Genomic DNA, 24,113 nt, shown 5'->3' on the forward strand with positions numbered 1-24,113 from the left:
TGTCCCAGGAGAACTGGGTTCACCTACAGCTCAGGTGCTACCAAGTGCAAGGCCTCAGGCAGCCTTGTGCCCTCTCTGGGGCCCAATTTCCTCTATGGAAAATGAAGGAATGTGACAACTGACCTCGGAAGGCCCCTTTTCTGTGGCTGGAGGTTGGGATTAGCCTGAGGCCTCTTGGGAGGTGGACACCTCCAAGGCTGAGGGGGGTTGTGCCATTTGAGAGAACAGAGTGGGCATTTTACCAAACCAGGGGCTGAGCATTGAACTGAGGGTGGACACGTGGGCACAGGAGACCTGGCACTTCCCTGCCTTCCACTCCAGGCCCCCGCTCCCACTCCGGAAACCTGCAGGAGGGCTGCCTATGAGATGCCCTCCTCGGTTTGGGCCTGGTCTAGGAGTTACCCTCTGTGGGATCTCACAGGAGACGGTGGGGGCCAGGCATGCCTTGGTCTGGAGACTGAGAAGCCTGGTGGTTAGGAACAAGGCTGATGAGGTTCTGCTGCTTCCTAGCTGGGTGAGTAGCTGGAAAGCAGTTAATGAACCCTCTGCCCCGTTCCTTTTACTCAACAGATATTTATTGAGCATCTACTATGTGGCGGGCCTTGTTCTAGGTGCTGCGAGACAGCTTTAAAAAAAAAAAAATCCAACTCTCTGCCCTCATGGTGCTTCCATTTTAGAGGGGATGGAGGGGTGGGGGAGAATAAACGTAATAAATTAAGGGAATTATATAGGCTGGTAGAACACCTTAACTGTCACGGGGGAATATAGAGCAAAATAAAGGATTTGGGGAATGTGGGTAGGGGATTGAGCAGTTTCAGACTTAAATAGGGCGGTCAGGCTGAGCCTTATTGTGACATTTGAACAAAAATTTTTTTTGAGACATTGGACATTTGAGCAAAAAATTGAAAAGAGGGAGGTGACAGGGAGGTATGGGTTAGGGGTGCTGGCCCCTAATACACTGGCCAGCTGGAGAATTGGTAAGCAGGGGAGGAACAGGTGATGGGGGCACAGAGCCATGGGGACCACTCATGCAGGGCCTGGTAGGTCACTGAAGCCCTTGGGCTCTAACACGTAAAGATACGGGAAGCACCCAGCAGACAGTGGAGGGCTTTTTTTTTTTTTAATATTTATTTATTTAGGCTGCACCGGGTCTTAGTTGCGGCATGTAGGCTCAGTTGCAGCATGCAGACTCTTAGTTGCGGCGTGCATGCGGCATCTAGTTCCCTGACCAGGGATCGAACCCAGGCCCTCTGCATTGCGAGCGTGGAGTCTTACCCACTGGACCACCAGGGAAGTCCCCAGTGGAGGGCTTTGAGCAGAGGCCAGACATGATGTGACCAGAGGTTAAAAGGTCCCTCTGCCTTGGGGAGGAGGAGCAGGGAAACGGGTGGAGAGGCTGCAGCAGCAATCTGGGTGAGTGGAGCCCCTGGCTCACCTGTCGAGTGGAGATAAGTGTGGTACCTGCCTCTCAGGTTGCTGAGTGAAGGCACAGCAACTACTCCCTCCCCCCAGCCCCATTCACCAGGCCAGGCCCTGCAGAGACAAGAAGCTGCTGGCACAGCCTTACTCGGGGATGCCAAGGCACAGGTCAGGTGGACATGGACGTGGTTGTTGGAATAGCTCAGATTTTCATATCGTTAATCACTCCTAAGGTTCTGGAAAGGCCTGAGGATGTCATGTGCCCTGAGGAGGATGACAGGGGTATAACAGCTCATTGCGTCATCTGGAAGTTGAAGAGGATACCTCCTCTGTCTCCCACAAGAGGCAGCTGGGCTGAGACCTAGAATGAGGGTGCTCAAACACTCTGACTTGCCATTTGAGGCATTCTGCTGTGGCCTGCACGTTGTACACATGCACTGGGGACAGGGTGGCCCTTGGATACTTAAGGCTTATAGGGAGATAAGGGGTGGGAGTACAGGAGCAGGCCAGGGTAGAACTGTGGTCTGTAGGCAGTTGCTGGTTCAGTGATTAGGATGTACATTCAACCCTCCAGTTGTTTACTCATTAGTAGGACGAAAGCTACACTTGGGTATGCTGCCATCAAGTGCTGGTTGGTGACTCTGTCACATGCATGTGGTCCCCAAAATAAAACTTGCATCACAGATGTGTTTCAACAGAGAGAAAAACAGGATTCCTCTTATCAAAACTGTAACTTGATTTTAAACCACCTCATATGAACATTACAGTTTAAAAGAATCAAATAGGATAATTCATCTAGAGCAAGCTTAAATATTTATATATACAAATAAATAAATAAAATACTTATACTTTTTTTTTAAAATAATTCTTTATTTATTTATTTTTGGCTGCGTTGGGTCTTGGTTTCTGTGCGAGGGCTTTCTCCAGTTGCGGCAAGCGGGGGCCACTCTTCATCGCGGTGCGTGGGCCTCTCACTATCGCGGCCTCCCTTGTTGCGGAGCACAGACTCCAGACGCGCAGGCTCAGTAGTTGTGGCTCACGGGCCTAGTTGCTCCGCGGCATGTGGGATCTTCCCAGACCAGGGCTCGAACCCGTGTCCCCTACATTGGCAGGCGGATTCTTAACCATTGCGCCACCAGGGAAGCCCCTAGATATACTTCTTGCTAATGCTTAATGATCAACAATTATACTTAAGCAGGGTCTTTTCCCCTGGCTTTTTGTTGTTCTTGTTGTTTCTGAGTAACAAATAAAGTTTCCTTTATGATTATAAAGGTGATACCTTGACTGTCTGGATCAAAAAGGCTATACCTCTTAAAATTAAAACCATAATACCAAATTTTCCTCCCCATACATTGGGTAAATTTGCACTTTTAAAAGGCATCTAGAACTCTACCCTCAAGTTATAATCCACTTACTTAGCCCCAAGAAACTCTCCCTTCAAACGCCTGTTTCACAGCTGTCAGGATTTGGGTATTTTAATCTCATGATTCTCTCCTGTGAATATATATACATATATTCCCAGTTACATATAACTACAGCTCTAGAGATCTTCTTTCCCAGTTTTCTTCCAAAGGTATTCCCCAAAGATTTTATTTCCTCAGGAGCACCCTTTCCCCCTTTCCATGAGGCAAATGAAAATACTGTCACGAGGCCCCTACATTGGTCCTTAAAAGCCCCTCCACCCTCACTCCCCTACCCTTGATTTCTAGCTACTGGCAATCATTATTCAAAAGTTCAATACAGTTACCCCTGGTCTCCTAATGTTTCACCAAGCTATGAGGCTGTTTTTCAAATTGGTGTCCACTGGAATCCTACTCTAGCCCCTGGGAAGCTACAACAACAGCTTGGACAGGACAGGGCTTTAAAGCCTGACATTTGAGCAAGGATTTCAATGCCAGTACTAGTAGTGAAGTAAAACAATCCAGAAGTGCTTATGGTAATAATTTTAAGTTTCTCTCAAAACTGCTCCAGAGTCAACAGTTGAATTGCAGCAATTTTAAAACTTTTGTGACTGTGACTCAGTGTGTACATATATCCATGTAAGTATCTGAAACAAATGTTTCAACAAACACCACTTACCTTCTCTTCAGGGCACCGGCAGCAATGTTTTCTGCTCTGTTCATTCTATTTAATTTTTGCTAATGCTACTAGTTTGAGCTATATGAAACTGATATATTTGTCGTCAAAATGGTCAAATATGGGCAATTTCATACATTTCAACTTGTGACACTAAAATAATTTCACAATATACTTAATGGGTTGTATCCCATAGTGTGAAAAAACATTGTTTAGGGGGTTATTGTTATTTTAAATGTTAAAATGGGCTTGAAATTCGGGGTTTTTTCCCACTTATTATGGCATGGACAGCTTTCCACACAGGTACTTCACCTTTCTCAAAGGCTTCATGGAACCCACCACACAGGGGTACCCTGGTTTAGGTAACTGATCCCCGGTGAAGGCACTTAGATTTTTTCCAATTTCTTGCTGTTCCAAACCATGCCAAAGTGAACTTCCTTGTCATAAAGGTCCATGTGCTGGTGCTAGAAATTCTGTAGCATAGACTCATGGAGGCAGGATGGCAACACGTTGTGATCTTAGTTGTGTCTCAAAGGCTTTGAAGAGGAGTTACGCTCACTTTCTTCCCTTGTGTGCGCTTGGTGGAGAGCAAATGGTGCTGACGGAGGGGGCCCAGCCAGGCACCTGCTTCTGTCCAGCCCTCATCTGTCTGCAACCTTCTTCTGCAAGATGGGAACTCCAGCTCACTCCAGACCTCTCCCTCTCTAGACAAACACCATGGAAGGACCCAGAAAAAGAGTGCACTTTCCCGTTGACCAGACCTGAGTTTAAACTGCTGCCCAAGCTCCTTAAACTCTGGGGACTCCACTATCACATCTACAAAAAGGAAATAAACCTCTCAGGGTTGCGGGGAGGATAAAATAGAAAACGTGAATGCTTTATAAAATGACACAGAAGTTAGCCATTATCTTTATCTGGTGCCTCACTGTTCTTTCCCAAGCATTAGACAGAGCCTACTTTGCTGCCTACTCACATTTACCCTGTGGTGGCCCGGGGGAAGGGCTCAAGAAAAGACAATAAGGCTCACCCTTCTGTGTTTACAATCTGCCTAGTCCCCGGCCTCGGCTTCCTCACTTTTTCTGGACTTGAGCGCTAAGGTTAAGAACCAAACTCTTGCACAGTCATTCGTTCAACCACAAATATTTACTGAGCACCTACTGTATGTCAGTCACTATGTCAATCACGCTAAGCACCATGTGAGCTTCAATCTTCTTATCGGCAAAATGAAAATTGTGCTTCTCAATAAAGAAACAATGAGCATCTTGGGCGAGACAATTCTTTATGCAAGTCTTTCCCTTGACCTCTAAACGACAGGGACTCTACCTTGTAATTGGTACAATCCAATGACGCCTCCACACATTTCCAAAGAGGCCCTAAAGGCCATTTCCATCCTGGATGGAGAATCCCCGGCCTACCCTCTACGATTTCAGGAGCCAGGAAAAGTAGGGAAGCCCTGTAACTGGCAGATTTGGGATGATGCCGAGTCCCAAGATGAGCAGGATATGGACCATGCTTCCGGGGAACTGAGCCTCACAGTGGCCCCAGGGTGACGTCAACATCCTTGGAGCTCTTGGCTCTGGCTCCTAAGTCAGAACTCCTACTCCCTATATGCAGCCAAGCTACAACCCAGGAATTTCAGGTTTCCGCTCCCAGCCGAGCCTGGGGTCCTGGAAAGGAAAGAATGGCGATGCTCTAGTCACCCAAGCCCTCGGGATGCTAAGGGTTAACGCAGGTGGCCGCGCAGAAGCCGCCAGCGCCGCTAGAGGGACCGTCCGTCGCAGCACCGCCAGGCAGCTTCACAGTCACGTGGGAGCGAGGGCGGGACCAAGCGCAGAGCCCGCCAATAGGCTGTGCTGTCTGTGGGCGTGATAGCCAATAGGAGCAGGGAAAGGGGTCCCGGGACTACGGAGAAACGGCGGCCGGGAAGGGGCTACTGGGACATGGGGCTTCTGACTATTCTGAAGAAGATGAAGCAGAAAGAGCGGGAGCTGCGACTGCTCATGCTGTATCCTCCCCGATGCCAGAGCCGCGAGGGTAGCAGGGGCCCCCGCCGGGTGGGCGGTGCCAGGCGCCCCCTACCGGGTGCGGGATGTGCGGCCGGCCGGCCCATACCAACTGCCCTTTGTGCGTCACGCACGTGGGCCCTACCAAAGCTTTTGGCGGGTGGCCGGGAGGAGGCCGTACCACCGGCTCGGGGCGGGGGGGACGGGGGGCTTCGTTCCTAAGGCCAAAGGTGTGGGCGTAAAGGCGCAGCGGCCGGACCAGATGTCCCAGTGTAGGCGGAGGTGGGGCCCGGAGGTGACTCGAACGTTACCTCCCGTCGGTCTGGCCCGAGCGTGGGGCCGCGGTCCTCATCGGCCCTGGGCGCCTCCTCTCCGTGTCGGAGGGTGCCAGGCCTCGGCCCCGCCCTCAAGGTCGGAATCCCGGAGGCGTGTGGGCCCCGCCCTTCACTCCAGGGAGATGGGGGTGTGGAGTCAGCGGGTTGTTCAGCCCGTGGGTCCAACCGTGCGTCTCTTTCCTGCTTGACGGCCAGTCGGTGTCCCCGCGGCTGACGGCTTGCAGGCCCGAGGGCCCCGCTGACCTTCTGAGTCCCATTAGCAGGCATCTGCACTCGTTCGCCCTCCTCTGTGCCAGACCCGGGGGCACCCCTAGCAGAGAGAAGACATTTCTGTGCGCAGATAACTTAAAAATAATATTTACATCATGTCTGTTTTTGACGAACTCTGAGAAAGGCACAGAGAATTCACTCATGCAGTAAGCATTTATTGAGCGCCTACTGTGTGCTAGGCACTTTCCTGGGGGCTGGGGTAAAACAGCAAAACAAAAAAACCCGACCTTCACGGACATTGTATGTAATGCTGAGGGGAGAAAGACCTTAACAAAATGAGTAAAATGCATAGCATGTACGGAGAATAATGCAGCTTAAATAAGGTGGTCAAAGAAGGCCACACTGAGAAAATAACAGTTGAATAAAGACAGGGAGGTGAGGGATGAACCATGTAGATATCTGGGAAAAATTGTTTAAACAAAGGGAACAACAAGTGTAAGGGTCTCCAAGGAGGAACTCAGCTGGTGTGTTCAAAGGACTGTCCAGGAGGTCAGATGGAAGAGCCACCTCACGTGGGACCTTTTGGTTCTAGACTTTTCCTTTTTTTTCTTTTTTTTTTTAAATTTAATTTTCATTTTATATTGGAGTATAGGTGATTTACAATATTGTGTTTGTTGCAGGTGTACAGCAGAGTGACTCAGTTATATGTTTACATATGTCCATTCTTTTTCAGATTCTTTTCCCATAAAGGTTATTACAGAATACTGAGTAGTGTTCCCTGTGCCATACAGTAGGGGACTTTTCCTTAGAAGTGCAGAGAGGAGGTGAGATCTGAGACTAGTTAGGCCACTGCAGTAACACAGGTGAGATACTATGGGAGCTTGGATCACGATGGAAGCAGTGAGGTGATGGAAGTTGAGGGACGTCTTGATAGTAGGCCAGTAGGAATTGCTGCTGGATTGGACATGAGTGTGAGAAGGAGTGTAAAGTCAAGTGTGACTCCTAGGTTTCTGGCCTGAGCAATTAGAAGAATGAGGAGCCACTTGCTGAGAGGTAGAAGGGGGTGGGGAACACATTCGGGGGGAGGATGAGAGCTCAGATTGCTCCCTGTGAGATGCCTCTGAGACATCCTAGAAATGTCAGCTAGGCAGCTGCATATAGGGACCAACGTCCAGGGGAGCAGCTGGGTGGGACGTGTGAATTTGGGAGTCATCAGCATAAAGATGGTGTTTGAGGCCGTGATCCTGGATGAGATCACTGAGGGAGTGAGTGTGGACAGGGAAGAGAACCTAGGCTGCTCAGATCAAGAGGTCAGGGAGATGAGGAGGAATGACCAGGGAGGCCAGAGGAGAGCCAGGCAAGGGCGTGTCCCGGAGTGGAGGAGGGGGCTGGACTCTGTCAGCGCTGCTGATTGAGCAGGAGGAAAAGGGCTGAGGACTGCCCAGCCAGGGGAGAACAACATGGCGTCTCTAAGGACTGACCTTGGCCAGAGCAGTTTCGGGGAAGCAGTGGGAGCAGAAGTCTAACGGGTTCAAGAAAGAGAAGGAGGACAGAAACTGGAGAGGGTGAGTATGGACAACAGTTCTGAGATTTGCTATAAAGGGAAGGAAATAAAGGAAAAACTCAGGGGGAGAGGGATCAAGAGAGGGTGTTGTTTGCTTCTTGTAGGTGGGAGAGACACCCGCTTGTCAGCTGACGGGAATGATCCAGTGGAGAAGGAAGCATGGCTGATGGAGCTGGGGCGGGTGAGGGGGATGATCAGCCGCCAATTATCAGGGACTACGGCTGGGTCTCGGGAGAGGTCCTCTCGCCCCCCTCCCAGCTGCAAGCCCCCTTAAGTGTTCGAAGGAAAGAAGAGGGTGGTTCTCTCCTGCTGGTGAACTTACCCATTTGTGTGTACAATCAGCAGCAAAGGGTTTGGAATATTCGAAAAACAGAAAAGGCAAGGGGGGCTGCCTCCAGATACTTTTTTTTGTTATTCCATCTGCCTAGAATGCTCTTCCCCCAGCCCTTCAAAAAGCTGGCTTCTTGCAGTTTGGGCCTCAGCTCGAGACGGTCAGAGAGGCCTTCCCTGGTACTGAGCTAAAGGAGGCTCCTCGATGGCGCTCTCCGAAAGCCTCTCCACTGTGCTGACACTCACCGGGCTCTGACAGTGCCTTCCTTCTCACCTGTGGGCACCGTGCCAACTGTCCCGCACTAGGGTGTGAGCTGCACGAGGTGGGGACTGTGCCTCCAGGCCATCCCCAGCACCAGAGGTATTCTGGCACAAAGTAGGCCTTCAGTATATGTCGTGGGATGAATGAAGGAGCCTCTGGTCAGAAGATGATAAGGTATTTCTTGATACTTGCACGTTTATCGTGTGGGTCTGGCATGTATTCAACTTATTTTGATATGTGGTGGGAAATGATTTGTTCCCCAAGAGAGGGGCACTGTGATGATGTCACCAGGCTGCAGAGCATGGGGACTTCTCCTTAACCTGGCACACCCCAGTGGCCTGGACAATGCTGGCAAAACAACCATCCTCAAGAAGTTCAATGGGGAAGACATCGACACCATCTCCCCGACGCTGGGCTTCAACATCAAGACCCTGGAGCACCGAGGGTGAGCGGGGTCCCCGAGGGGGGGCCCGCCCAGAGCAGGGCAGGGAGGGCAGGCGAGGGGCCAGGCTGACCCTCCAGCCGCCCCCTCCCTGTCCAGATTCAAGCTGAACATCTGGGATGTGGGCGGCCAGAAGTCCCTGCGGTCCTACTGGCGGAACTACTTTGAGAGCACCGACGGCCTCATCTGGGTGGTGGACAGCGCCGACCGCCAGCGCATGCAGGACTGCCAGCGGGAGCTCCAGAACCTGTTGGTGGAGGAGGTGGGCAGGAGGCCTGGCTGAGCAGGGGAAGCGGGGCTTTCCCCAGTGTCCGGGCCCCAGTACTTTGTGCGCATATGTGGATGTGTGCACACCTTCCTCAGCAGATTCCCTGAGGGGGCCGTGAACCCAGAGGGACACCTCAGGTGGGGTCTGTTCCTTCACTGAGCCCTCACCACGTGTCCAGCACCCTTGTGGAGGCAGAGACAACCTGTACACCTGGTCTAGGGAGGCCCACAGTGCCTTGAGCAGGACACTCTGTGGATGGAGACATTCGTTTACGTCCCTGCGATGTCACTGCTTCACCACCCTGAGCTTCAGTTTCTGCACCTTGAATTGGGCTTCAGGGAGGATGACTTGAGGCCAGTGTGTGAAGCTTTGGGAGGCAGTGGAACCTGGCTCAGCAGTTGGACTCTTCGCTGTGTGACCTCAGGCAAGGCACTTAACTTCTCTGAATCTCCACCGCCTCATCTCTCAGATGGGCATTATAATTATGGCGATCTTAAAATTTATTGTCTGGGCCAAAATGCTCTTCTTTAAATAAAATTTTAGATTTACAGAAAAGTTACAATGATAGTAAAAAGATACCCCATATAGCTTTCACCTAGCTTCTCTTAATGTTAACATCTTACAGAACTGCCATACAAATGTCAAAACTAAGAAATTAACATTGGTAAGTTACTATTAACTGAACTACAGGTTTTGTTTGGATTTCACCACTTTTTCCACTAATGTCCTTTCTCTGTTCCAGGGTTTGAGCCAGGTTACTACACTTCATTTAGTTGAAAACCAGGACACTTTTGAGAGTAAAAGAGAGCTGTTAATAATTATGGAAGGACAACTGGCATAAACAGGGGGTCGAGCAGGTCCAGTGAGACCCTGGCTGTTGAGTGCTCAGCCCTGGCCTGGCCTGTCAAGGCCCTTTTTAAGGGCCAGATCCACCATCCACATGGAGGAGCTCCCGGTCACAAACACATGTATGGAAATAACTGGAATCACAGGCAGAGAGTGAGGCCTGTCAGGGTAGTGGGACAGTTAGAGGGCTACGTGAACTTGGAAGAGGGAAAGGTCATTTCCAACAGACCCCATAGCCTCTGGGACAGTCGCATTCCTTGTGCATGTCAGGTCATCAGATCGGAGCAGTCTAGAACTGGGGAGCATCTTACCCATCACCCCCTCCCCATTTATGGAAGAGGAATGTGAGGCACGGAGAGGAGAAGTGCCCACTGGGCTGGTGATTGGGCTGGAACCAGGGTCCCAGCCCAGCCCAGGGCTCCCTCCACCCCATAAATGGCTGGACACAGAGGCCGTCTCCACACTACCCACCCCGCTTGTGCCTTCGCAACTACCACGGGACCTTGCCCTGAGCTTCCAGGTTGATCTCTGACCCCAGGTGCTCTGGGTGATTAGTGCAGGGGCCAGGCTACCCTCTGAGCCTCCACCCCCTTGACCCCCTCTGTTTCTCTTCCCCAGCGCCTGGCTGGAGCGACCCTCCTCATCTTTGCCAACAAGCAGGACCTGCCCGGAGCACTGTCCTCTAATGCCATCCGTGAGGTGAGTCCAGGCCTTGACACAGGCTCACGGAGGAAAAGGGGCACGTATTTCTTTGTTAATTTATTTAAAAAACATTTATTAGCCCCTCCTGCGTGGCTGGACCTATTTGGGATACTGGAGATTCAGTGATTAATAGGATATAGTTGTGTCCCACAGCCTGGGGGAAGGCAGACCTGCAAATAGATTATTCCACAGGATAACAGTAGCCAACAAGCAGTGGGTGCTTTCTATGTGCCAGGCTCTTTGCATGGATTAACTCATTCAATTCTCAAAGCAACCTCATGAGGTAGGAACTCTTATAATCATTCTACAGATGGTGAAGCAAGCTTAGAGAGGTTAGGTAACTCACCCAAGGTCACACAGCCAGTAAGCAGAGAAGCCAGGATTTAAACACAGGCCTGTGTAACCCCAGGTTGCATCTTAACTCCTATTCTAGAGCTTGAACACCAGAATGAAAAAGAGTGGGGTTAGAATCTAGGTTCTGCCACTTACTAGCTGTGTGACCTTACGCAGGTTGCTTAACCTCTCTGAGGTTTCCTCCTCAGTAAAATGGCCAACACAGTCCCTGGCTTATGGGGCTTTTGGGGGGAATGGATGAGAGGACATTTGTAGGGCCCATAGCACAATGTCAGAAGCCCTTGTTGCCATCTTATTACTAAGGGGTAGTACTGGCGTGGCGGTGTACAGAGAGCCTGGGTGCCCTGGGGCCCTGACAGATCTTCACCAGGGGTCAAGGGAGGCTTCCCAAAGCAGGCCCTTGAGGGAGGCATGCATTTCCTCTGGGCCAGCAGAGGGCAGGGGCTGAGGGTGGGCAGGGCCTGTGGTTGCTGGGGCCCACCATCACCTTCTACCCTCCCAGGCCCTGGAGCTGGACTCCATCCGCAGCCACCACTGGTGCATCCAGGGCTGCAGCGCTGTCACTGGGGAGAACCTGCTGCCTGGCGTCGACTGGCTCCTGGATGACATCTCCAGCCGCATCTTCATGGCCGACTGAGCCGCTCAGATGCTCCCCAGCTCACCGTCCAGGCACCCCCAGCAGGCCCTCACCAAGCACCATCCATGGGGCGACGGGAGTCAGCCAGCCCACCTAACACCCCCTGCCCACCCCTAACCTGCTGCTACTGCTGCTCTGTGGCCAGCTGGCTCCCGTGGCAGGAGGGCTGTCACCCTGGCTCCTGACCCGGCCTGCTTGCAGCTGCCGTACCAAGAGGAGAGGGCTGGGGCTGGGAGGGCCTGCCTCTGCTGCTACTGAGGCTGTGAGCCTCACCATTCGCTCAGCTGTGAGAATAAATTGTTCCTCGCTCCCATTCCTGGCTGAGTCATTTGTTGATTCAACAGCTCTAGAGACTGCCTAGAACCTACAGTCCAGCGGGGGACAGAAAGGGACAGATGATTTCAGTCAGAGGGTTAACTGTCGCTGTGTCAAAGGGATGGCAAAGAAATATAGAAGCACAGGACAGCGCTGTGTAATTGCATTTGGAAGAGTCCAGGTGGGCTTCCCAGAGGAGGTGACATGAAAGCTGAGAGTTGGGACTTCCCTGGGTGGCGCGGTGGTTAAGACTCCGCGCTCCCAATGCAGGGGGCCCGGGTTCTGTCCCTGGTCCAGGAACTAGATCCCACATGCATGCCGCAACTAAGGAGCCAGTGAACCGCAACTAAGGAGCCTGCGAGCCGCAACTAAGGAGCCCGCCTGCTGCAACTAAGACGTGACACAACCAAATTAATTAATTTTTTTAAAAAGCTGAGAGTGAAGGATGAGTAGAAGTTTTCTGGCTAGAGGATGGGAGGAAAGTTTACTAGAGCAACTGCTACCATCAGAGGGTATGAATTAGAAAAAGGATGCACCGCCACATCAGGGCTCACAGCTTACTGAATGGAACATGGGCTGAATTTCACCTCCCAACTTCCCACTGCAGCCAGGAACCCATGTGCAGTAGACAACCTGCACAGCCCTGTGAGGCAGCATTGGTTCAAGTAGAGGTAATTACAGGAAGAAAAAAGGAAAGCAGAGCAAGGGCTCTTGGGAAGCACGGAGGGGTAAGGTCTCCGGTGAAGGATGTGGACGTCAAGCCACGTTAGCTCGCCAAGAGCAGAGCTGGGAAGGGGCCTTCCCTGAAGGCTAAAGGGCACTCTCTGAAGCTGGGAAAGAACGGGAACTGGTGGGGGGATGCCAGGGCCCCCATCCAGGTGGCAAGATAGACGGATGTTTTCACAGGGCCCTCTGCTGTGGTCCTACCAGCGGGGGGCTTACTCTGTAGGGTTCGGTTTGAAGCACTCTCACTTACCATCACATTGAAGAACAGCCCCAAGCAGGACAGACTGTTAGTGTCCCCATCTGTATAAGAACTGAGCCTCCAGAAGTTTACAGGAATTACTCAAAGCCACCCAGCTAGGAAGCAGGGGGGCTGGGATTTGGACCCAGCATGCTTAGCCACTACACCCTACTAACCTGTTTTCTTTTTTTTTTTTTTAATTTGGGTATAGTTGCTTTTCAATGTTGTGTTAGTTTCTGCCGTACAGCAAAGTGAATCAGCTATATGTATACCTATCCCCTCCTTTTTGGATCTCCTTCCCATTTAGGTCACCACAGAGCATTGAGTAGAGTTCTCTGTGCTATACAGCAGGTTCTCAGTAGTTAATCTATTTTATACATATTAGTGTATATATGTCAGTCCCAATCTTCCAATTCATCCCCACCCTTTCCCCCCTTGTGTCCATATGTTTGTTCTCTACGTCTGGGTCTCTATTTCTGCCTTGCAAACTGGTTCATCTGTACCATTTCTCTAGATTCCACATATATGCGTTAATATATGATACTTGTTTTTCTCTTTCTGACTTACTTCACTCTGTATGACAGTCTCGAGGTCCATCCATGTCTCTACAAATGACTCAATTTCATTCCTTTTTATGGCTGAGTAATATCCCATTGTATTCTGGTTTTGTTTCTCTGCTTGAAATTCAAGTGCCAGATAGAGGGAGCCTAATGTGTTTATGAGGGAAGGTCAGTTTTCCCAAGGGAAAGGCGAGGAAGAGATGCCGATTTACTCGTAGACTGCCACTAGGATCCCTCGTGGAAGAAGGGAAATGGATATTGGGTGGACAACCTTAGAACATAAACTGTCCTTTAGTGTAGAAATTTAGAACCGCTTGCCCTGTCCTCTGTGCAAGACTGGCACTGTGGTCCCCAAGGTTCCATCCCTGCGGTGAGCGGACACACCCAGTCTCCAGAGCCAAACCCTGGCTCTGCCACTCACTGACTGACGCTGAGCAAGTTGCTTAACCTGTCTGTACCTCAGTTTCCCCGTCTGGGTTAAAGATAGTGTCACCTACCTCCTAGGGTTGGGAGGAGGACCAAATGGGTGGGTTCCTTGTGTGTCATAAGCGCTGTATGTCAGCTATAATTATCATTATTTGAACCAGTAGGAGTTCAAGCAGATCCAATCAATGTGAACTCAGCCATCCACTGATCTGGGTTGACTCACTCATCTGGGCAAGGGAGGGGAGGGAATGATGGGCAAGAAGGGAACTTGGAGCCACAGCCCTGCTGACAGAACTCTGAAGACCAGGAGCGGATGTCTAAAGGGGTCTTCAGAGGCGCCCTGGTGTGGGCTGTGGGAGGGGACACCACTCCATCCCAACCTTCTCCCAAACACCTCCTGGATGTACTCCCCTCTTTCCCTGCTCCCAGGAGTCTGATTTGGGAGTTTGCTTTGTGTTTCTTTCCGGAGTTACAGCGCCCACTCATCTGAGTTCCAGTAACAAGAGTAGCCATGAGCACTTCACCCATGCTACTGCATTCAAGCTTCGAACCCTGGTGGTGGTGGTGTTACCAAAAGCTTGGCCTCTCTGTACACCGGCGCCGAATCAAATCCTGGAGACAGAGTTTTGGGTGAAGTAGAAAAGGATAGCTTTATTGCTTTGCCAGGCAAAGGGGAACACACCGGGCTTCTGTCTCGAAAAACTATGTGCCCCGACCCCAGAGGATTTGATGGAGGGTTTTATAACGGTGGTTCAAAGGTGGGGTCTCTGACAAGGGCGTGAGCAGGCTAATCTCAGGTGGTCATCTCAATCTTGATGGGCTTCTCTGGTCCCTTTAATCTCGCCTCAGGGGGTTTCTTGGCTGCTCCTCCCTTGATTAGCAACTGTTCAAATCCACCCTTTGGAACTCAGGGAAGGTCATGGAGGCTGGAGTCTTGCCTATAAAGAAATGGTGGATAAAAGGAGGCCTCTGTGCCCAGGCCCCACTCGGTTTCAGCGGTATCAGTCAGGGTCCTGGATGGTTTGCCCAGACACAGATTACAGCCTTTAGCAGAAAAAGCCTCTCTTGGAAGGATACTGGGAACTCATGGCATCTCGATGGAGGTCAGACATCCAGGCTTAGAAAACAGAGTGCTCCAAAGGCTGGGCAGCCAAACCCGCAGCCAGCACTGTACTCAAGGAACAACTTAGTCCCCTTGCCAGGCACTGTGCCCTCTGTCCCTCACTCAAGATTCAAGGCTTCAGGAGTGAGTCCCCCGTCCCCACTTGGGACCTGGGGCAAGGAAAGGGGCTGGCACCTTTGGATTCTGGACTAAGAGGCTGGAGGGCTGCACATACTAGCGAACTACCTCTAAAGATCTGGTGCTATGGTGCTAACAGAAAGAGGCAGGGGTGAACGCTGGACAGACCAACAAAGGAAAAAGAAATATCCACTGCAGTAGATTCTATTATAAACATCCCCATTCTAGAGATGACAAACTGAGGCTCGAGTAGTTAAGGGAATCTCTTGCAGCTAGTAAGACATGTGACTTCAGAACCTATGACACCATTGTGCTTCTCTGGAGTTCTTTTTGCTCCCCCCACCTTTCCAGAAAACGTGAATTTAGTGAATCCTCGGGAAGGAGACAGGGAAATAACTTGGCAATGTCTGGCACCTACTGAACACAATAAAAGTTGGGTGGATGGATGAAAGAAGGGAATTGGGAAGCAAAGGAGAAGTCATTTGGAGATATGTGATGAGGGTTTACGATCGCATGGGGTGGGCTTATCTCCAAGCAGACCTGAGTTGATCCAACCTCCCCAATCCTTATTCTCAAATCACTTAGTTCCTGCTTTACCAACAACCGAGGACTTTTTAGACGCTCCCTTGGCCAAGCGCCCTGGCCGAGAAATTGCACTGTCACTTGCGACCAGCTCCCTGGGCCCGAGGACGAAAGGCGCAGGCCCGGGAGAGGCTGCGGCCGGCGGAGACTGACCTGGAGGGGCAGGGGCGGGGGCGGCGTGGAGGAGGCGGAGGCCGGCGGTCAGCTCTGCTCCAGCTCGATTGCCATGTCCCGCCAGGCGAAGGACGACTTCCTGCGGCACTACACAGTCTCCGACCCCCGGACCCACCCAAAGGGCTACACAGAGTACAAAGTGACGGCGCAGGTGAGGTGGGGCCCAGCGGGGACTTTGCCCTTTTAACAAGAGGGGGGCCGTGTTTTACGTTAAGGCAAGACGCTGCTGGAAGCTCCCATTTTAGACGACAGAAATGGATTTCCCCTTTAAGGGGAGGTGCCGGTAGGGCCTTAGTTTACTTCTTTAGCCATCAAGGGGCGGGGCCATAGGAGGGCGCTGCCCTTTTAAAAGGGCGTGACGGCAGTTCCCAGACTGTGAGGTGTGGGTGACCACGCGCAACGCGTGGCATCTATCCGTCAGGCTGTGAATTTAAGTTAACATGAAAACTCTGGCTCAACTCAAATACTGGTTAGTTCTCCAATCTCTTGGAGTAAGTTTTGTCTATTGGTTTGTTTGATATTTACATAAAAGCCCTTTAAGGAGTTGAATTACTTTTAATTTTAAAATAAATAATGCTTGTGGATGACTAAAAATTCATACAGGTCAAAATAAATTAAGGAGTAAGTTTTTTCACACAGCAGGAAGTCAATAGATAAAGACTAAAGTTGATGTATGAAGCAGTAACAACGTTATAAGCATATATAAAGATGGAAGAAATCATGAAAAGAATTAAAAACAAACAGTATAACAGAGTATCTGTAGAATGATATACAAGAACTGCCTGGGGAAGATTTTTCACTGTAAAATTTTTGTACTTTTACAATTTTGAAGTAGGCAAATATTAAACTGGTGCATTAATGACTATTAAAGTGAAGCAAAAATGTAGAGACTTCCAAAGTGATTTAGAAATTTATTTATTTGTTTTTATTTTTGGCTGCGTTGAGTCTTTGTTGCTGTGCGCGGGCTTTCTCCAGTTGTGGTGAGCCGGGGCTACTCTTCGTTGCAGTGCGCGGGCTTCTCATTGTGGTGGCTTCTCTCGTTGCAGAGCACGGGCTCTAGGTGCACAGGCTTCAGTAGTTGTGGCACGCGGGCTTAGTTGCTCCGTGGCATGTGGGATCTATCCGGGCCAGGGATCAAACCCGTGTCCCCTGCATTGGCAGGCGGATTCTTAACCACTGTGCCACCAGGGAAGTCCTCCTCAATGGTTTTTAAATATAGTTTCTTTTATCCAAAATATTTTAGGCAAGTCTGTTGTGAAAAGCAAAGTCCAGGGTTTCAGTGCTAGCAGTCCCTCCACAGGTCATGTCCCCTCTCTGAGCCTCTACTTCCTCATCTTTTAAATGGGCATGTGAATCATGTCTGCCTCCCTGGGGTCTAGGATAATGAACAGATGTTTTGAAAACTGTCACAGTTACTTCAAGCTGTAGGATTTTTTTTTTTAATTATTATGAACGTAACATAATGAAAATGGAGTCTTTTTTTCCACCGCAGACACCAGTCTGCTCTTCTTGGGTCACAACCCCAGTGAGGGTTTCTTCTGTGTCCGGGAGTGTTCACACACAGAGGCTTCCTCCTTTAAGGGAGAAATGGCTCCTGGGACAGAACCTCATTCTTTAGAGAACTTGGGGTTCTTTGGTTTCAGAAGGAGATGCAGGGACTTGGCCCTTTGAAGGAACTGAGATAAAAGTTGGGCTGAGGATGGAGTCCTCTAGACGGGCCTTTAGGGATGGAGCCTCCCATTTTGAGACAGGCTGGGGCCTGGGACCCTTTACTGGAGTGCTTGCACTTGCACCTAGACAAACAGAAAACAAAGAAACTATAAGGGGCTAAAAATAACTGCGCGCCTGCAAAGTCTAGGCAATTATGAACAATAACATACAAAAAGACCACAAACCAGTTGCCGCTTCTGAGGTGCCTGGAGCAGAAGCAGGGCACTGCGCATGCTCCCTGCACACAGCACCACCAAGGGGGTGGGCAGACCACCTAAGCCACCCCTCCAGCCCAACCCACTGATCCGCCCCTGCCCTCACCCCATTTAAGGAAACAGTCACCCCTCCTCGGAGACAGCGGATAAGGGCACATGTTAACTTGTTTTCCATCCCAAACCAGTAAAGCCTTAGGTCCCAATGAAGCCTTGCCTGAATTTCTCAGCTGGCCTCATCAATTTCTGTTGATTAAAGAGTCCAAGGACCGGTAACAATTTGACAGATGAAGAAACTAAGGTGCATGGTAGAAAAACTGCTAAAAGTTACACTCAAAGCCTTAAAGCCAGGACACCTTGATACCACTGGCCAAAGCACTCTGCCCCTCTGAAGGTGGCTAGGAGGTGGCTCCGATTTTACAGGGTGATGGGGTGTCTGCAATGTCAATCTCTGGTCTCACTGGTTCTTAACTTTCTTCCTCAGTTCATCTCAAAGAGGGACCCGGAGGATGTCAAAGAGGTGAGCCTCCTGGGAGGAAGGGACCATTTCGCAATTCCGGCTCTGGAAACAGTAAAGGGATGGGGGTAACTCTGCCAGGAGACCAGCTCCCCTTCCTCGCTGGCCCTGGGAGGAGGGGGTGCTGTGCCCTAATGCACACACAGTGTGGGGCCAGGCTGGGGGTGGGGAAGGCCGCTTCCTACTGTTGTTCAGCCCTGTCAAGTCACGTGTCCCTCTTAGGTGGTGGTCTGGAAGCGGTACAGCGACTTTCGAAAGCTGCATGGAGACCTGGCCTATACCCACCGCAACCTCTTCCGCCGCCTGGAGGAGTTCCCTGCCTTCCCCCGCGCCCAGGTGTTTGGTGAGTCTTGATCCCAGCTTTCAGGCCAAAGATGGAGAGGGCATTGAGCAAAGGGGACCCCTGCTGGTGAGGGCTGATAGAGGGACCCTGAAACTCCTGGCAAAGACATGTTTCAGACAGCTGGAAGGGCCCTTAGAGATGGCCTCATTTGACAGATGGGGAAACTGCTCTGCCCTTATTGTGTGTCGAGCCCTTTAACATTCCTGTTCTCATTAGCCCCATTTTCAAGATGAGGAAACTGAGGCTCAGGGAGATGAAGGGGCTTGACCTGTAAGTGGCAGAACCTGAACTCCAAGCCACAAGCCAGTGTTTCCTCTAGACCTGCGCTTGTCCAGAAATAGCAGCCACAGACCACCTGTGGTTGAGGAGCACCAGAGATGTGGCTAGTCTGAACTGAGATGTGCTGTCTGGTCGAATACACACTGAAAAAAGAATGTAAACTATCTCAGTAATTTACATATTGATTACATGTTTAAATGAGAATATTTTGGATATACTGGGTTAAATAGAGTATATAATTAAACTTAACCTGTTTCTTTTTACTTTTGTAAAATGTGGCTTCTCGGGAATTCCCTGGTGGTCCAGTGGTTAGGACTTGGCACTTTCACTGCTGTGGTCCCGGGTTCGAGCCCTGGTCGGGGAACTAAGATCCCACAAGCTGGTGCAGCACGGCCAAAAAAAAGAAAAAAGGTGGCTTCTAGAAAATTGTAAATTATATGTAAGGCTCATATTCCTTGTTACGTGTATCTCTAGACTCATAGGAGATGTTCTTTTGTAGCAAGGTGAAAGCTCGTTCCTGGCAGATTATGCCAGGTAATGGGAAGTACAGCAGGCTACCCACCCTGACAGCATGATAACTAGCCCAGAGTTAAATAACTCTGCATGATACCTAGACCAGAACAGTGAAACTGTAAAAATGGGTCTACTTGCTGTGTGACCTTGGGTGAGTCACCTCCCCTCTCTAAGTCTTACTTTCCTCCCTAATACATCAAAACCACCTGTAATTATTTGTTTCCTGTTGGTTGCCTGCTTCCCCCTGTCTAGGATGTGATATGCCTGAGGGCAGAGACCTTGCTTCTCTCTCATTTACCTTCTGAACCTAGCACATAGTAGGTGCTCAACAAACATCTGGTAAATGGATGAATAGGGAGATTGGTCACTCCTTGCAAGACCCTCAGCCCAGGCTGAGCCAAGGAAGATCCCTAGGAGAATGGGAAGGTGGGCAGTGGGCTCCTCAGAACCAGGAAAAGTGGCCTGGGGGCCAGAAGCCCTTGTGGGTCACTGTTCTCTCCCTGCCCCTTGTCCTGGTGGGTGCAGGCCGGTTTGAAGCCTCGGTGATAGAGGAGCGGCGAAAGGGGGCCGAGGACTTGCTTCGCTTTACTGTGCACATCCCCGCACTCAACAACAGCCCCCAACTCAAGGAGTTCTTCCGGGTATGTGTACCTGCTCTTCCGCCGTCCCCCGCACCTGGGAAGCTTACCTGCCCACCAGGCTGCACCCTGTGACTCCCCCTGGCTGGTCTTTCTCTCCTGAAGGGTGGGGAGGTGACACGGCCCTCCGAGATGTCCAGAGACGTGCATATCCTGCCACCCCCTCTGATCCCCACACCGCCCCCTGATGAACCCCGGGTGCAGCCTCATGAGCCCTGGTTGCCCCAGCCGCTCCCCACAGAGAGGAGGGGCCTCGAGGAGTTGGAGGTGCCAGGTACATGGGGTGGGAGAAGGAGCCAGGGCTGGAGGGCCCAGAGCATGTGTATATGGGGGGTGGGGACCACTCCCTCCTCAGTGAAAAGCCTGGGGTGTTTCCCAGCTCCTCTACCACCGTCCTGCTGAGGAACTCTGCACAGGTCATTTTCCTTCTCTGGGCTTTAGCTTCTTAATCTGTAAAATGGGCACAAACCCTAAGAACGGGCTTATCTATGCCTGTGATTGCTGGAAGGATACAGTGAGAGGGTAATTACATTTTGAAAGCTGGGAAATAATAAAAGCAGGCATGAATGTCCCCAACGATCTGTTCCTCAGTGGACCCCCTGCCATCCAGCCCTGCCCAGGAGGCCCTGGATCTCCTCTTTAACTGTGGGAGCACCGAGGAGGCGTCCAGTTCCCCCGGCCGAGGCCCCCTCACCGAGGCTGAGCTTGCCCTCTTTGACCCCTTCTCCAAGGAAGGTAACAAGTTGGGACAAGTGAGGGGTGGGGCGAGGGGGGGGAGCTGGGCAGGAGGTCCTTAGGGGCAGGGAGGCAGAGGCAGGCACAGTCACTGGCTGGCCTGCGCCTTGCCCATGTAAATCTGAGAAAGGCGGCCCCTGTGGGCGAAAGGCAGCCTTGGTGAGAATTAGAAGCAGTGCCCTTTCCCCCGCGCTGGCAAGCTGGACGGTCCTGTACAGTGAGCAACCACGGAGGAAGTGAGCCACTTCCCACCATGGCATCTTCTCGCTGAGAAAGCTGTGGAACCAGCAGGGTGTCACCGTGCCCCAGGAGGGTTTCAGTTCCTTTGCTGGAAGCCCGAGGTGGGGTTTCCTGGCTAGCTTGGGGTCTGGCTGTAGATCTTCTGCCAAGAGGCCCTGTTGGTCAAGGGAGGGGAGGTCTGGGCTCAGAGGACAGCAGAGGAGGCCCCTGGAGCAGCCACTGACATGTGAGGGCACCAGAGATGGAAGGCCCCCCATGGAGGCCCTGGTCCTGAGCTCCTTGTCAGATCAGGGACTTGACCATCCCAGGCTCTGAGACACGGGGTCTTTCCATTTTAAAATTCTCCAAGTTTATGCTGTTACTGCAACTGGGGTATTGAAGTGGCTGATTGCACTTCTGGATCATCATGCAGCAGTTTCATTTTGGATTCCGCAGCAGTCTTTTTAAGCCCATTTTGTTGGCTTCCCTTGGTGACCTCTTGGGCAGGCCCTTAGCTTTCTGGGGTCCGATCCAAATCAGGACCTCAGTCTCCCATCCACTTTTCTCCCATCCACGTTCCCACCAGCTCAGGCCTGACTGCCCTTGGCCATGGTGACAAGGGTGTGAGGACTGTCCTTTTACTCTTCTTGTTCTTCTTCCCCCACCCCCGCCCCGCTCCCAGGGCTGGGGAAGGGAAAGAAGGGACTGGAGGGGAAAGGCAAGAGTGGTGTCACCATGGCTGATGAACCGGCCACAGGTAAGCGGGCATCCAGATACTCTGCCTTGCCCCAGCCAAGCCCCCTGGGGTACCCAGTGCCCAGATGCTTGGGCAGGAGCCTGTCAAGACTCCTCAAAGGCAGCTCCCATAAGACATTCCCTTGGCTCACGGACAAACTCCTAAATCCTTACCCACACCAGGCCTGGAAGTGCACTTCACTCAGATGCTGCTTCCTACCCTTGCCCCACTTTGTGGGCACCTCCAGCCAGGCTTTCACCATCGGAATTCTCCAGGCGAGGAGCCGGCGCTCATCTCTCTCTCTTCAGCACGTACACCAGGCTCTTGAACTCAAGTACTAGGGCGTCCCAAGAACTCTTCCGTCTTCTGCTCCATTAGCAACACAGGGAGGACTGTAGTCCCACTGGGAAGTGAGATGTCACCTCCCCTTCCTGTTAAGAGGCCCCTGGTCTCCACATGGGGTCCCTTGGATAGGGTTGGAGAGAGGCCCACCCTTCCCTCTCCAGGCCGGTGGTGTGCAGTGGTGGTTCCTAGTCCTGCACCTTCCCTTCAAAGGCCCTTTCATCAAAGATTCACCAAATCTCTAGCCTTCTTTTGTGTAAGCTATGGAGGGCATCTTTAACCATCTCTTTGCCAGTCCTAGAGGATATAAGAGCCCTTCTCTCTGGAATGTGTGAATACCTACCACCAACTGTCTTCACATTTGGGGGCCTCAGCTGAAATTATAAGACCTTAAAAAAGCCTTGAGATTTTCTGGATCCATTATTCTAAGATTACAAGGCTTGGAGCATTTCTACCCTTGACCTGGCATAGCATCCTTCAGTTAAACTTTATGGAGGAAATTCTTGGATTTATAGGTCAAGCGTACTCAGGACAGAAGTAGAACCAGTGACCCAGAGCTTGCAAACTAATGTTAATGTGTACCTAAAGAAAGAATTAGGCTACATTGTACATCTGAAACTTATATAATATTGTAAATGAATTATACCTTGAAAGAAAGGAGGAAAGAAAGAAAGGAGGAAAGAAAGAAAGAAAAAGAAGGAAAGGGAAACAATGAATTAGGGAGGTAAGGCGGTTTTTACCAAAGTACACGAACTCCACCAATCAAACGGATCATGGCTAGTGTGCTATGTACAAGTGGCTTTTGGATTGCTCAGGCACTGAAGAACCCAGGACAGGTTGGTGGGCAAGAGAGGTCTGGGGATGGGCAGCAGGCCCTGGGAATAGGAGATCCAGTCTGGCTTGAGTCCTCCATATCTGATTGCAGAAGGTGTAGGCCCCAGTCCTACCCACATGGGTGAGCTGGCAGCATTGGAGGCAGAATCTGAACGACTGGACCAGGAACCCTGGGAGCCAGGAGGGCAGGCGGAGGAAGAGGACGAGGAAGGAGGGCCCGCCCCTGCCTATCTGAGCGAAGCCACAGAGCTCATCACCCAGGCCCTACGGGATGAGAAGGCAGGCGCCTACCCTGCAGCTTTGCAGGGCTACCGGGATGGTGTGCACATCCTGCTTCAGGGAGTTCCTGGTGAGCGGGACTGGAGGGTGGAAGGTCAGGCCTGGGGTACTGGATGGTGCAGTGAAGGGAGAGGAAAGTAAAAAACAAGCAAGTCAAGGATCAGAATTGCTCCTCACTGACCAATTGTATAACCTTGGGCTGTTTCCTTACCTCTTGTGGCCTCAGTTTTACTTGTAAAATGGGGAGAATATACCTGCCTCCCAGGGAGCAGGGAAAGACACATGGTGATGCTCTGAACTGTAAGGGGTTAGACCAACTTACAGGGGTTCTGAACCCAGGTACCTCCGCTGAGCCATTCTGTCTTCACAGGTGACCCATCACCTGCCCGCCGGGAGGGTGTGAAGAAGAAGGCGGCTGAGTACCTGAAGCGGGCAGAGGAAATCCTGCACCTGCATCTGTCCCAGCTCCCACCCTGAGACGGGAGAGGACCCTTTCCCAGGACTCTAGCTCCAGCACTGCCAGCCACTCTCTTCTCCTCTCCCTGGTGCCTGGCCTGATCTCCTGGTCTTGTAACTCCAGAGGCCATTTCTGTGTGTAACTGGACCAAGAATGAGACAAATAATGAATTCTCAGCTCCCTGACCACACCTGCCACCTTGGAATCAGGGACTCACACGTCTGATCCTGCCTGTCTCTATCTTGATATGTGAGCAGCAGCTCTGGTCCCTAGGCTCTTTGTTTATCCATCTAGAACTGGGGTCTGCAAACTACGTCCCGCAGCCAAATATGGCCCACTGCCTTTTTTTTGTAAGGCCCACAAGCTAGAAGGGTTTTTACTTTTTTTTAATAGTTGAAAAAATTCAAAAGAATAATATTCTGTGGCAGGTGAAAATTACATGAAATGTAAGTATCTAAAAAATAAAAGTTTATTGGAACACAACCAGGCTCGTTTGTTTACGTGTTGTCTATGGTTGCTTTTTCACTACACCAGCAGAGTTGAATAGTTGCAGAGTTGACTGGTTACGACCTGTAAATCCCAGAACATTT

At 51.1% G+C, this 24,113-nt stretch overlaps 2 protein-coding genes across 4 annotated transcripts; both read left to right on the top strand.

The window, feature by feature from the left end:
* Nucleotides 1–5,367: 5,367 nt before the first annotated feature.
* On the top strand, nucleotides 5,368–11,761 carry ARL2 (ADP ribosylation factor like GTPase 2). The gene is made up of 5 exons (XM_061201995.1): nucleotides 5,368–5,500; nucleotides 8,534–8,644; nucleotides 8,741–8,903; nucleotides 10,374–10,454; nucleotides 11,314–11,761. Exons 1-5 carry the CDS (start codon nucleotides 5,436–5,438, stop codon nucleotides 11,446–11,448), a joined length of 555 nt encoding a protein of 184 aa, XP_061057978.1. The 5' UTR covers nucleotides 5,368–5,435; the 3' UTR covers nucleotides 11,449–11,761.
* A 3,911-nt stretch (nucleotides 11,762–15,672) lies between these two features.
* SNX15 (sorting nexin 15) lies at nucleotides 15,673–24,006 on the top strand. 3 transcript variants are annotated; one of them, XM_061203615.1, is made up of 8 exons: nucleotides 15,673–15,860; nucleotides 18,116–18,151; nucleotides 18,371–18,491; nucleotides 19,809–19,924; nucleotides 20,027–20,195; nucleotides 20,513–20,656; nucleotides 22,879–23,136; nucleotides 23,437–24,006. In XM_061203615.1, the coding sequence occupies exons 1-8, from the start codon at nucleotides 15,762–15,764 to the stop codon at nucleotides 23,541–23,543; spliced, it is 1,050 nt and encodes a 349-aa protein (XP_061059598.1). In that variant the 5' UTR covers nucleotides 15,673–15,761; the 3' UTR covers nucleotides 23,544–24,006. The 3 variants fall into 3 exon arrangements, with proteins under 3 accessions (XP_061059598.1, XP_061059600.1, XP_061059599.1); XM_061203616.1 differs by lacking the exon at nucleotides 15,673–15,860 and adding an exon at nucleotides 16,132–16,200; XM_061203617.1 differs by lacking the exons at nucleotides 15,673–15,860; nucleotides 19,809–19,924 and adding an exon at nucleotides 16,104–16,178.
* Nucleotides 24,007–24,113: the final 107 nt, after the last annotated feature.

The sequence above is a fragment of the Eubalaena glacialis genome, chromosome 10 (assembly GCF_028564815.1).
Source record: "Eubalaena glacialis isolate mEubGla1 chromosome 10, mEubGla1.1.hap2.+ XY, whole genome shotgun sequence".
In the NCBI taxonomy this organism is placed as follows: domain Eukaryota; kingdom Metazoa; phylum Chordata; class Mammalia; order Artiodactyla; family Balaenidae; genus Eubalaena; species Eubalaena glacialis.

Excerpts from the sequence above, each read along its gene's own strand:
- SNX15 (XM_061203615.1), top strand. The coding sequence starts at position 15,762 with ATGTCCCGCCAGGCGAAGGACGACTTCCTGCGGCACTACACAGTCTCC. Across the intron at positions 19,925-20,026 it reads AACTCAAGGAGTTCTTCCGG|GGTGGGGAGGTGACACGGCC; the intron begins GTATGTGTACCT and ends TCTCTCCTGAAG. Across the intron at positions 20,196-20,512 it reads CGAGGAGTTGGAGGTGCCAG|TGGACCCCCTGCCATCCAGC; the intron begins GTACATGGGGTG and ends TCTGTTCCTCAG.
- ARL2 (XM_061201995.1), top strand. The coding sequence starts at position 5,436 with ATGGGGCTTCTGACTATTCTGAAGAAGATGAAGCAGAAAGAGCGGGAG. Across the intron at positions 5,501-8,533 it reads GAGCTGCGACTGCTCATGCT|TGGCCTGGACAATGCTGGCA; the intron begins GTATCCTCCCCG and ends GGCACACCCCAG. Across the intron at positions 8,645-8,740 it reads AAGACCCTGGAGCACCGAGG|ATTCAAGCTGAACATCTGGG; the intron begins GTGAGCGGGGTC and ends CTCCCTGTCCAG.